General features: G+C 48.4%; 1 protein-coding gene across 2 annotated transcripts in view; it reads left to right on the forward strand.

Moving 5' to 3' along the window:
- The window catches only part of LOC105028370 (protein argonaute-3), a 38,567-nt gene that overhangs the window by 3,742 nt on the left and 22,011 nt on the right, over positions 1-12,814 (forward strand). For both annotated transcript variants that reach the window (XM_029115684.2, XM_029115685.2), the window contains exons 2-7: positions 8,047-8,218; positions 8,303-8,423; positions 8,770-8,978; positions 9,493-9,629; positions 12,450-12,584; positions 12,701-12,788. In XM_029115684.2, coding sequence (XP_028971517.1) covers positions 8,047-8,218; positions 8,303-8,423; positions 8,770-8,978; positions 9,493-9,629; positions 12,450-12,584; positions 12,701-12,788 — 862 coding nt within the window. The remainder of the gene's footprint in view (positions 1-8,046; positions 8,219-8,302; positions 8,424-8,769; positions 8,979-9,492; positions 9,630-12,449; positions 12,585-12,700; positions 12,789-12,814) is intronic.

Below are 12,814 nucleotides of genomic sequence, written 5' to 3' on the forward strand. Positions count from 1 at the left end.
GGAAGCTACTGCCTAGAGATTTTCAATTTCTCTCTGTTTTGTGACCTGATGAATGGCACTCTATAGCCATTGGCCCATGGCCTTTAAAACAATGTTGTATTTCACCACTTACAAGTCCTCATCAAAACTGCCTATGTTTGTGAATGATGATTCAGAAGCATCTCTGTGTGGTCCATTATGTTGTTAGTGTGGTTGGTTTTGAAGTCGTTGCTGGGCTTTGTGTAAACCAGATTGAGAATGTGAGCCGGGGACGGAGAGACGGGGATGTGGGGGCGGGGAGATGGCGGGCGGGTGCAGGGAGACAGGTACGTGGGGGCGGAGAGACGGGAGGTGGAGAGGCGGGGCGGTGAGAGGCGGGGAACGGAAAGGCGGGGCGGTGAGAGGCGGTGAACGGAAAGGCGGGGTGGTGAGAGACTAGGACGGACCGTGAAACAGAGTGCCAGAGAGTCAGTGGTTGAGTGAGTTGGGGCCGAATGGAGGAGGGCGGATGTGTATGGGGATGGATAGAGGACCCACTGAGTCAGTAGGACCCAGTAGGAGTGGGCCGTAGAGCTGGGCCGTGGGGCTGGGCCATGTCTGTCTCCACTCCGGAGGTGAGGGACCACAAGGAGGGACCCACTAAAGGGGTAATCCTCTCCCCTTCCTGAACTCTGTTTACACAACAGAGGCACAGTGATTTGGGTTTTCCGACAGGAATAGATGGACCCAGTGATTGCACTCAGTCATCTGCACGCACAAGTTTATGTTTACCGTGTTGTATCTGTTCCACATTTTTATTGGGTCAACAATGTATATTCATTAAATATACTAGTCAAATGAGTCCATGTGATTAATAACAAAGTTCCCGATAACATCATGGTACTTTGTGAAGAACAGTGGATTCATTGAATTACACCTTTGTTAGTTTAATCATATACAGGGTTGATCTAATAGCAATGTTTAATAGATAATTCACTATGAAAAATTAACTTGGCGAGTGCAGATGACATCATGGAACTTCTGGTTGAGGTCTGAAGTGTTTTTAATGGGAGTGGCATTACCTGGAAAAGCTGGTTGGTAGCGAGGATCTCCCGCATGGTGAGTAGAGGCCAGAGAGTTTATACAGATTCCTTTGTTGACGTGAAGCGTGTTTTTTCAGAGTGCGTGCAATATTCCTTATCTGTTTAGCTTTCGTCTGATGCTATAGAACTATGCTCAGCTACGGGTGTCAACAAGTGAATGTCCGATAACAAGACCGCAACTGCAATTACGGAGTTGTAGGTCAAGGCCGAGCTCTCTGTTGAACACCTAACTGTGAAAAATGTTGACGCGCACTGAGAAAAATGTTCCCTACTAAAAATAACTTTCTTATAATTTAGCTATTAATACTTTTTTTTTCAAGTCACGCTGGTGTGAAATCGGTCATTGCTCCGGGAGCGGTCGTTGCACAGCGACCACTTGTGCTCAATGTCCGTTTCCCTGCTGTGTTTCCTTTTTTTAAACCTTAATTTAACAGTCACTTTAGTACTTTGGATTCTGTCTACAATTTGCTATTGGAGTAAGCTCTCTGACCAACACTCAACATGAAACGACAGGTCATAGCCTTTAGAAGATTCTAATGATGGGTGATATGGGAAACAAACTGTTAAGTCGAGCATGGGCAAAAGGGAGCCGGACAGCTGCCACGGCGACGTGTTTTAAATCCGCTCTGCTCGCATTCTGCTCCCGCTTCTTACACTGCAAAGCTCCTTACTCAGGAGAACACTGACAGATTTTCGCCTTGTTGTGTTGGGATACAAACCGACGACCTTTCACCTAATTCACCCGTGGACTCTACCTGAGGGTCCTACTGTCCATTAATCGTGTTTTATTGTATCCTCCTCCCCATAAGGCCTGGTTTACACGGCTCCATTTAACTCCCCAGCCACGCTGCTCTGTCCCTCCCCCTGCCCTCTGTCCGTCACGGTCGGCCTGCTTCATGCTGCCCCCCCCTCTGTGTCAGTGCTGCGGCGTTGGCCTGCCCTTGGATGTGGCCCCCGTGGTCCCCAGAACATGCTGCTACTTCCATGCTCCACCTCTAAGACACAGGTCCCTAGCGCACACTGTGCCACTCTTTATGTTGTGTCTAGTTCGGTGGCCTGCTCTGGCTGACGCCATTGTGCCCCGCCACCAGCACTCACCTTGTTCCCACAGGGCAGCCAGTCATTGGGGAAGGCAGCAAAAGATAGAAGGCCCCCTACTTGTAGTGTAGTGGGATGTTGATGTCATGTTCATCAGCGAACACTCGTTTGAATATTGTGTATTATTGGCATTCATGGGCTATATTCCTGTTTGAGTGTTTTTTGTCGACTAAACATGACCTTGGTGAAGGTCTTTCCACAGTTTTTTAGGATATCTAGTCTCTAGCCTAGCTTGTTGTAATCTAGTCAGTAATTTTTCACTTAACTGCATTGAGCTGCATCTGACCTAGAAGTGATGCAAGCTGAGGTTGTCTGAGAGCAAACACCGGCTTGCTCATAAAAGGCTTGTTGTAAGGCTGAAGATATGAAGACAAAAAGTCCCACACAGCCCAACTTGCAAATTCACTCAATGAAACAAAGTGTATCGCTTTGTCCCCATTCTGCATTGCCGACCTCCTTCCCAGTTTGGCTAAGACGTCGTCTTCACAAGGTCAGTTCTGCTGGGCCTCCCTGCCCATACCCTGGGGCTGTGCCTGTCAGATTTTAGGGTCACATTCATTAGGCACCAAATGGAAGAACACGCTCAAACGGCGAAGGATTACCCGAAACGCTGCGTTTTAATGAACATTCTTTATTTGAACTCCCTCTGACTATACTGTAGTCAGGAACGAGACGTTAATTGAGCCAGGAAGTGAGACGAGACCGTTTAGAGTACAGTTGAAAGACGGGGGGGGGGGGGGGGGGGGGAGAGGTGAAAGAGCCAGAACGTTTCTGTTTGTAGAACACGTCCTTCCTGTAATCTTCTTCCAACCACCCCACCCCCAAGGGCCTCCAGAGCCCCGGCTCTCTTTGAATCCACGCCCTCTGTCATGTCTAACTGATGCCAGGGTTGAGGCCTCCACGTAGGTTTCCTGAGTAAGCTGTCAGTCATGGCTGTCCGTCTCGTTACTGCAGAGACATGTAGACCCCCGCCTCACATGTGGCCGAGTTCCCTGACCGCTGATCGTGGTGTGCAGTTCAGGCCTCAGCGTTGTTGCTTCTGTGCGGGTAGACGTTTCTGGTGATCCCTTTCTACCTCAGGTGACTGAGTTCATAGGAACTCCATACTTGAAACTTGGTCTCTAAGCCTCACCTGCGGCTCCATATATTCTGAAAGCCAGTTCCCTTGTGTTTTTGTGCCGGACCGCGTCAGCGGAGCCGGCCAAGAAGAGCCAATGTCTCTTACTGTGTGAGTGTGTGACTGACTACCCCTTATCAAATTGTTTAGTGGTTAGAGATGCGGACCTGCAAACAATTGGTCCCGCGTTCGAATCTCGTCACAGTCAAAACAAATGATGCATTAGGATTTGTTCCAGATAGACTAAAACTTTGCTGGCTACAACCTTCAGTAGCTACGTTATAGTAAGCCTAAAATAAAACTGTTTACAGTTATTTTGCAACAATTCCTTGTGTTTTCCCGAAGTTCGAAGTATGCATCAGTGCATGTTTTTTGGGGTAATATAGGCTAGATCAAAGCCCCTTGGGCAGTAAAAGAGTTGGGGTTTCCATGATTCTCTTGTTTTTTACTTGACGAGAAAGTCAGTTATCATCACCTACACCTATAGATATTTATTGTATCAATGTCAGTCACGAATGAAAGCAAAACAAACGTTTTTGCGGCATGAAATGAAATAGCTTTGGCATTATGAAGTTCATCTTCAGTCTCGCTAGAAATTGCTCAATTCTTATGACTATTCCAACTAGTAAGTTAGTAGGTACTAGTAAGCCTGTTACTGGCTAATAAGCTGTAAAAATGGCCAGTGGCAAAAGCCATACAGTTCATAGATGCTATTTGTGATGGAAGTGAACTTAAGAAACATTAGTTAGTCATGCTTAATGGTGTCTAGAGGAATATTCAAACTAGGCGTGATGTTAATGGGTGACAGTTATCTGATGTTGAGAAGCTAGCCCGTCTCTGGGCACACGTGTAGCACCGTGGTGTAGTGATTAAGGCCTCTCGTGTGGGAGACCCAGGTTCCAGTCTAGTGAGGGCAACAACTCTTTCCTTTTCTTGTTTTTCCTTCTGTTCGGGGACTGGTTTAGGTGGGTGCAGTTAGTGAGGTAGAACAAAAAACAAGCAGGCTCCTGGCCTTCTAGGCTAGGAGTTAAAGATCTACGGCCTGTGGGCGTGGGAGGTGAGCCTGTGGGCGTGGGAGGTGAGCCTGTGGGCGTGGGAGGTGAGCCTGTGGGCTTTGTATTGGATGGGACTTTTTAACACCGGTGAAAACAAACATGTTTATATATGTGTATTCTAAGGGTTAAGCTGAATGGTAATGGCTGATTCCTTACACTCCAGCCACACGGCCTTCTGTTGAAGATCCATTCCCAGTTACTGTGAAACCGGGCCGTTCAGCCCGGAGAGGCGGTTGGTGGGCTCCTGGTCCGCTCCCTAATGCCTTGGGCAGCGGCTGTCCTGAGGTCACGGTCACGGCGGTCTGTGGTGTCAGTGGAGCCTTGCGCTGTAGTAGTCCTCTCCCCTCGTCCCTGCCCCCGGCCTCCTCGTCCCTGCCCCCGGCCTCCTCGTCCCTGCCCCCGGCCTCCTCGTCCCTGCCCCCGGCCTCCTCGTCCCTGCCCCCGGCCTCCTCGTCCCTCCTCCTTCATCTCCCGAGGGCATGCTAATGCTTGTTTTGACTGCCAGGGTTCTCAAATGATGGAAAGGGCCGGGGAGTGGATGGATACCAGGCCGTTTCTGTGTGTGCTTGACAAGAATGGGCCGCATGAGAGAACAGTCTAAGATCTACAGCGGATCCGCCAGCAGCAGACGGGGCACCGTGACAGGCTTCTCCCCATCTAGGCTCGTTGTTCAATCAATCTCGTTGAAAGTGTGATTGAGAAAACCACCAGGGAATCATTTTTGTTTTGTTTTGCATTACTGCCAAGTCTTATGCTGAGAGTCTTGGGCTTTTCTGATACTGTTTCTGTCTGTGTTTGTGTGTGTTGTCATCGCTGGGTCTGTCTGACGTCTTTCCATGGTAGAGGGAAGTCCTGTGTAACTGCTCTGACGCTAGCTCCTGGGGGTGTATTTCCTCCTCCCCCACATGGCCTTGCTGATTGTGTGTGTCGCCTGGCAGGATGCTGCGTTTAGTCGTACCAGCAGGCTCGCGTGGGTTTTGGCGAAGGGCACGATTCCGACCGAGGGTGTGTTTTGTGGGCGTGTGTAAACCCCGTGTTTCTCTCCTCGGTTGGCCCGGTGAGTCACGCAGCGTGGAGGCTAAGGGCACATGGTGCCTCCCTGTGAGGAGGCTGGGCGGATGTGTACAGCACCCCTCATTCAGCCCATCCCACTTCCTTTCCTTCCTACCCCTCCCTGCCCACTCCCTCCCTGCCCACTCCCTCCCTGCCCACTCCCTCCCTGCCCACTCCCTCCACCGCAGCTCAGGAAAAGGTGTGTGTGTGTCAGCATGTGCCCACCCATGCGACCGGGTCAGGATTTCAATCTCGGCGCTCGTCTCCCCTTGGATAATTCCCATTGTAAAGGTGCGTGTCTGTGGGACAGTCGTTGCTGTCTGTTTCTTTCGCTCCCTTTTTCTCCATTTTGTTTGCCCTCCAAGGTGTAGCTCTCACTGTCCCTCAACCTGCACACCCACCAGAGAATTACTGCGAGGGGTTTCTTTTTCTGTTATTTTAGTGCTGAGACTTTTCACCGCTGGCTGACATTTTCTGGCGATATTTAGTAAAAGGTCATTACAAATGCTAAAGATTGAGAAAATGACATTGAAATTGAAACTTACATTTGATTGAAATAAGAAACATAAAGCTGGTAAAACAAGAAAATACTTGTCCTTACACGTTTGAAGCCAATGGTGAAAATCACTGCAGAATCTCATGCCGTTATGGCAGGACATCATATAGGCACTGCTCTTACAGTATAATATGTAATAAACATTGAAACAGTTTGTATTATTCACTGATGCCTGTATTGAACTAGGCTAGTACTTTCATTTTTCTGTGATCAGGGAAACACTGTTTCTCAGCTGACAGGATGCTGTTCTGACAACGTAGCCGAAACTAATTTTCATAACCTTGTAACCTTGTGGGCAGAGCTTTCAGAACATCATATGCCAGCCAAATGGTTATTTTAACCATCTGCCAATAAATGAGTGGGTTGTAACATCCAAAATCTACAATTGGATTTAGTGAGAATGTGACTTGAACATCTTGTTTCACTCGTCATCAGATTGCTTGTTGAAGTGGTGAATCCTAAAACTCCTAACCATCAAGCTGCCTGTTTAGCTTTCTGATATCCTAGTGCCAGTCATTCTTCAATACAGTAATGTTAACTTACTATGGGAGATTAGAGAATGAGCTTCAAACTGGCTGGCTGCTTGCTGGTGATTTTCCTTGCTGAAGTAAACACATCCTGATGGCTGTTGGTGATGGTGTCACTGCAGTTTTCAGGTTAACACTAGGTGGTGCTCTTGTGTATGCTAGACAGGGATTATCATAACCATCTGAGAGACTGGTACGACATGGCCAGTGGACTAGAAAAGGCCCTATTGGCCCAGATACCTGCGATCTGATGTTCGGTCGTGTCCACACCTGACCCCTGTAACTAAACCCAGTTCCTCTCCAGTTGACCGTTACGGAAATGGAGAGAACACGACTGACAAGCCCATGTTCACTCACGTATCAGGCCCATTGGGAATGTTTTTAATTTCATTCCTCCTGTTTCACTCGTGCCCTGAATGAGCAAACACCCACTCAAATAGCCTGATCGTGACTCAACAGGTGAATCATTCATAGTCAGGATGCGTATTTATCAGTAACACATTGGGCTGTTTGACAGTGGATAGTACCAAACCTATTCTGATGGAAAACTCTATAGTTCACTCTCTTCTTAATGAGAATTCTGATACGTGTCGTTGAAGATTGCAGTTGAATGGGGGTAATAAGGGTACGTGCTACCTCATATGATCAGTAAAATGCTGGCCGGCTCGACAGATCTGAATTAGCGCTTCACACTGTTCTGCAGCCGTTCAGCGCAGGGAAATGCTTTCCCTTCGGCTCAGAACAAATGGACAACGTTAGGCTACACCCGTGCGGTCCTCTGTTGTTGCCAATCAGAGGCGCAGCGTCTGCTGATGATAAGCAGGCTTGGGCTCAGCCAACCTGACATGTCTCTGTGATGAGTGTATGTCACATCAGGCTCTGCTTAACACAGCTCTGTGTCTGCTGGATTAAAGTGACTCACTACTCAGACATCCCGTCTCTGGGGGTGGCGCTACACACACAAACGCACACGTGTCTGGGTGTTTGTTTCTGTTGTGGGCTTTCATTCTTCGCACTCATACCTGACCTTTACGTTGCCCCGGAGGATTCTTTGCTGTCTATTGTACTTGAAGATTTTGCTTTCAGGAGATTTATTTAGCCACCATGTCTCGTGTCGGTCTTGTTGACACCCAGCTAATAGGTGATGTCTGCCCAACTTCATGGTTAGTGACCAGCATAGCAACTGACTAAACCTTTTCCTGAAACTGCTCAGGTGTGGCTGGAATGGAAGCTGACTGACTGTTGTTCTCTTTCTGTCTCTCTGGGTGTCCGTCTGTCTGTCTGTGAGTTTCATGAACTGATTGACTGTGCTGAATTGTTTGAGGGGGTTTGGGGACTCGGGGGAGCTGTGTGTGTGGTTGGACAGGTGGGTTTTAAGGTCCGATTGTAATTGCTGTTGGGGTATGTGTTTATATTTGGTGTCAGAAGTATGTAGCAGCACACCATGCATTTTTATGGGAGGTGGGGTGTGTGCTGGGGGTGGCTGAGGATTCCTTAATGTGATGTTATGTCTTATTTAAAAAATCTCTCTCTCTCTTCCCCCCCATCTCTCTCGCCCCCCATCTTTCTCTGTGACTAGGAGCTGTTGGGGCCCAGTCCCTGTTCACTGTTCCGCGGCGGCCTGGCTATGGCACCATGGGGAAGCCCATCAAGCTGCTGGCCAACTGCTTCCAGGTGGAGATCCCCAAGATGGATGTGTACCTCTACGAGGTGGACATCAAGCCTGAGAAGTGCCCCCGCCGGGTGAACAGGTGGGCCTAGCGGGGCAGAGTGGGTGGTGGTCGCAGCCCCCTGGACTGGGCTGCGGAGGCTAACCCTGGTGCTGTGTTCCACAGGGAGGTGGTAGACTCCATGGTGCAGCACTTCAAGGTGACCATCTTCGGGGATCGCCGTCCGGTCTACGATGGGAAGAGGAGCTTATACACAGCCAATCCACTGCCTGTGGCCAGCGCAGGGGTAAGATGGATGAATTACTGACATGGGCGTGTACGCACGCACGCGCGCACACACGTGAGAACCTTTTGGGGACCAAAATGTATTTCCATTTAAAAATCCTGTTTTCCCTAAAGATTGTAAAATCCCCAAATCTAACCCCAACTCCTAAACCTTACCCCAACCGCCTAACTCGATGAGTAATTGAAAAGTATTGATTCACAATTCATATCGTGTTGTGTCGTCTAAGTATCCCTGACATCTACCGGCCCTAAAAAAAACCCACCCACAGTGCCCTAACGCTGCAGCAGTGGAAAGAACCAAAGCACACAACCGAGTCGCTCACCCCCGCTTGCCTTCCTTCGCACAGGTGGACCTGGACGTCACTCTGCCGGGCGAGGGGGGCAAAGACCGGCCCTTTAAGGTCTCCATCAAGTTTGTTTCCCTGGTGAGCTGGCACATGCTTCACGAGGTCCTGACGGGCCGCAGCATCCCAGAGCCCCTGGAGCTCGACAAGCCCATCAGCACCAACCCTGTCCATGCCGTAGACGTGGTGCTCCGACATCTGCCCTCCATGAAGTGAGTCAGAGCCGTCGCTCAGACAGCTGTCATACCGGAATGTCATGGGTTTGGTTTTACCATCATTATTCGTTGAGGAAGACGTGTCCGTTTCTGAGATTTACCTCTGGAAATTCATCACCGGAAACCCTCCATGAACTGATAGTTAAACATCACAAAATGTACTAAAATCTTCGGAGGGCTGATTTATTAGCCACATTAGCTGAAAGGAATCAGTATGGGTATGTCATGATGGTCCAAATTAGTATTGTGTTTTAGTGAACGTTCACTAATGCTTGGTGATCAATGGCATGAACGCTTTTAGATTGATGCCATTGAACGCAGGAGCGTAGTTACTGGTACTGTTGCCATTGATGGTTTTCATGGCAGTATAATGAAGATAATCCACCCAAATATAGTCACAGTTCTGACATGCCTGACCTCAGCACACAGCAGCCCCTGCTCAAATAACACGTCATCAGTGTACCAGCCAGTACTGAACAAATACTGTCTGCTTTTCCCTCTCCCCGTCCAGGTACACGCCAGTGGGTCGCTCCTTCTTCTCGGCTCCAGAGGGCTACGACCACCCTCTGGGAGGGGGGAGGGAGGTGTGGTTTGGGTTCCACCAGTCGGTACGACCCGCCATGTGGAAGATGATGCTCAACATTGATGGTGAGAATGAACCACAATTGGTGTTCTAGTTGTGCTGCATTTGGAGACACGGGTGGCTTTCAATAATATATGGGCACAGAGATGCGAGCAGCCGTACGTGTCCCGGTTGAAATTCCTTACTGGTTAGCTGGTGGGGTTCCTTCCTGGTTATAGCACATTCTGGTTTAGCCAGCAGGGCCGTGGTCATGAAAGGCAGGCAAGCCTGAAGAACTAGCTTCTCAAAACAAATGCTGGTTGTGCCAGGTCTGGCGTGTTCTCCAGAGTTAACCATTTCGCTTTTATTTGTATTTACGTCATGTGTCTTCCTTGTCTCTGTTCACATCCCAGCAAGCCCTGCGTTGTTGTCCAAACTCAGCAAGCCCTGAAATGTTTTTGTTTCTTAAATAATGTGTGCCAACTTTGAATTTGATGACAGCAACACTTTTCAAAAAAGCTGGGACAGGGCCAACAGAAGACTGGAAGAGTTGTGTAATGCTAAAATAAATCTGGTGGAACCTCTAACAACTAATCAGGTTAATAGGCACCAGTCTAGTAACATGATATTAAAATAGCAATCCAGAGAGGGTGGGTCTGTCAGAAGTAAAGATGGGATGGGGGGGTTCCCTACTCTGTGTAAGACTGCGCCAACAAATAGTGCAACAATTTAAGAATAAAGTTTCTCAACATAAAATTGCAGTTTGGGGATCTCATCATCTACAGTACATAATATAATGGAAATATTCAAAGAATCTGTAGAAATCTCTGTACGCCAGGTACAATGCTGAAAACCAATATTGGATGGCTCTGATCTTTGGGCCCTCAGGCGGCACTGCATTAAAAACAGACCCAATTCTGTAGTGGAAATGGGCTCAGGAATACTTCCGAAGACCATTGTCTGTAAACACACTTTGTTGCTGCATCCACAAAGTTAAACTCCATGCTAAGATGAAACCATATTTAAACAAGATCAAGAACCACCGCCCCCTTCTCTAGCTCATTTAAGATGGACGGAGGCGAAGTGGAAAACTGTCCTGTCGTCTGACGTATTAAAATGCGAAATTGTTTTTGGGAATCATGGATGCCACGTCCTCCGGGCTAAAGAGGGGAGGGACCATCCCATCGAAAACATTTGGCACATCATGAAATGAAAAATACAACAAAGGACACCCTGAACTTTTGAGCAGCTACAATCCTATATCAAACAAGAATGGACGTCCAAACTTTTTGGGGAAACGGGTTTGTACCAGACAGTGATCAACTTACTACAAAGGATATGGGATATTGATGGTGCGAGGCTATAAAAGTTTGTCAGGGCTGCGATAATGTTCATTAGTAGTAGGTAGTAGCTTACAGTTTGATACTTGTAACATGTGCAGTGGAATATGTGAAAAGTGGATGTAAGATTTTAACTTCACCTTTGATCAGTTGGAGACTCCCTGCCTTGTCCTGTCTTGAATAATTATCTGTGCCCCGGATTACTAAGTAATGCTAATCATCATGTAAAAGAGAACTTACTGTAGGTCATTATGAAAACGGGCCATGTAACCCATCAAGATTGTAGTCCAACTTAATGTGCGTCTGCTGTGGCTTTTGCTGGTGGCGGGGGGGGGGGGGGGCTCTGGTTAAAGGTGGATGGCCTGGAAAGATGCAGAGGTTTGTCAATGTCTGTGGGAAGTGCCTAAGTGGTTGCTGTGGAGACGGGGTCAGTGTGTTTGGGAGCGATATTGGGGGTGCGCTTTTGTTTTGGAGAACACTTAAAGTCAGTTGTTTTTCCTCTCTTCAGTCGGCTTCCTCTAGCCCCCCCCCACTCACTACCACAGGACTTAAAAAGTCCAACCGACTGCAAATAATGATCTTTCCATTTGCCATTGTGTGGTCTAGCATTGAGAATAGGCACTAAAAGTGTGCGAAGGGTGCAAGAAGAATTTGATCCAATTATCAGTTTGTTATATACACACACACACTTTGAATGAACTGTTCTTGTGTTATTCCTATTCAATGTCCTGTTTCCCTTAAACTTAACCCCAAAAACCTAACCTATAACTTTTAAACCTAATGCCTAACGTTTGTGTTTTTTACTCTAAACTTAACCTCTGAGAATTGTATTTTCCCTCCGGTTGAATTGTGATTGTTTTACTCCCCTTGTGAGGGGTTTTTGTCCCAACCAGCACCATAAAACCTGTGGGTTACATATACACCCTAAGTGAAGATGCAGCAACACAAAAAAAAATGAAAGCTATTTAAAAACCTTTCATTTTCACCGTCCCAAGAGTAAAGTAGCAGCACAATCCCCCGCAACATGCATCGAAACAAACCTCAAATAGGCTGCATTAGAAATGTCATTTCCTATTCATGCCGATAAGAGCCAGAGGTCACCTCTGCTGCTTGTCATCTGGGATCTCTGCTTCAGGCGTCCCCATCACTGACGTGCCCAGGACGTCATTGGGTTAAAACCCAGGTAGTCTCCCGTTTAAGATGTTCTGTGAAGACCAGTGTGTGTGTGCCCTGCCGTCCTCGTGGTAGCCGGCACACAGTGGCTTTGTTTGGTGCGGTTGGATGATGGCGCGTCATCGCAACCCCCGGATGGAGTCCCTCGAAAGGGCAGTGCAAATTGGCCCGGTGTGGCCTTGTCGCGTCGAAGCGACACGTGGGACGGATCGGGCGCCTGCAAGGGAAGATGAGGGAAAACTGGCGGGGGGGGTGGTGGTGGTATCGTAAATGACAAATATGCCCTTGTATTATTTACCAGCACAAGATCAATTCATATTTTGCTGCAGGAATCCAATATGGGCCAGCGGTTGGTCATTTGAGTAATGTGATGGGTCTGTCTGTGTCCACCAGTGTCTGCCACGGCCTTTTACAAAGCCCAGCCGGTGATCCAGTTCATGTGTGAGGTTCTGGACATCCACAACATAGACGAGCAGCCGCGACCTCTCACCGACTCCCACCGGGTCAAGTTCACCAAAGAAATCAAAGGTGGGTGGGGTTTTGTTAGCTCATGCATTAACCCTGCACGCTTGGGCCCGTGAGGGTCAGGCACACCTACCCCCCCCCACACTCCCCACGTGTCCCTAAACGCCATCTCTGTCCAGGTCTGAAGGTGGAGGTGACGCACTGTGGAAGCATGCGGAGGAAGTACCGTGTCTGCAACGTCACCCGACGCCCCGCCAGCCACCAGACGTGAGTCACTCCCCAGCATGCCCGCC

Source organism: Esox lucius, chromosome 20 (assembly GCF_011004845.1).
Source record: "Esox lucius isolate fEsoLuc1 chromosome 20, fEsoLuc1.pri, whole genome shotgun sequence".
Classification (NCBI taxonomy): domain Eukaryota; kingdom Metazoa; phylum Chordata; class Actinopteri; order Esociformes; family Esocidae; genus Esox; species Esox lucius.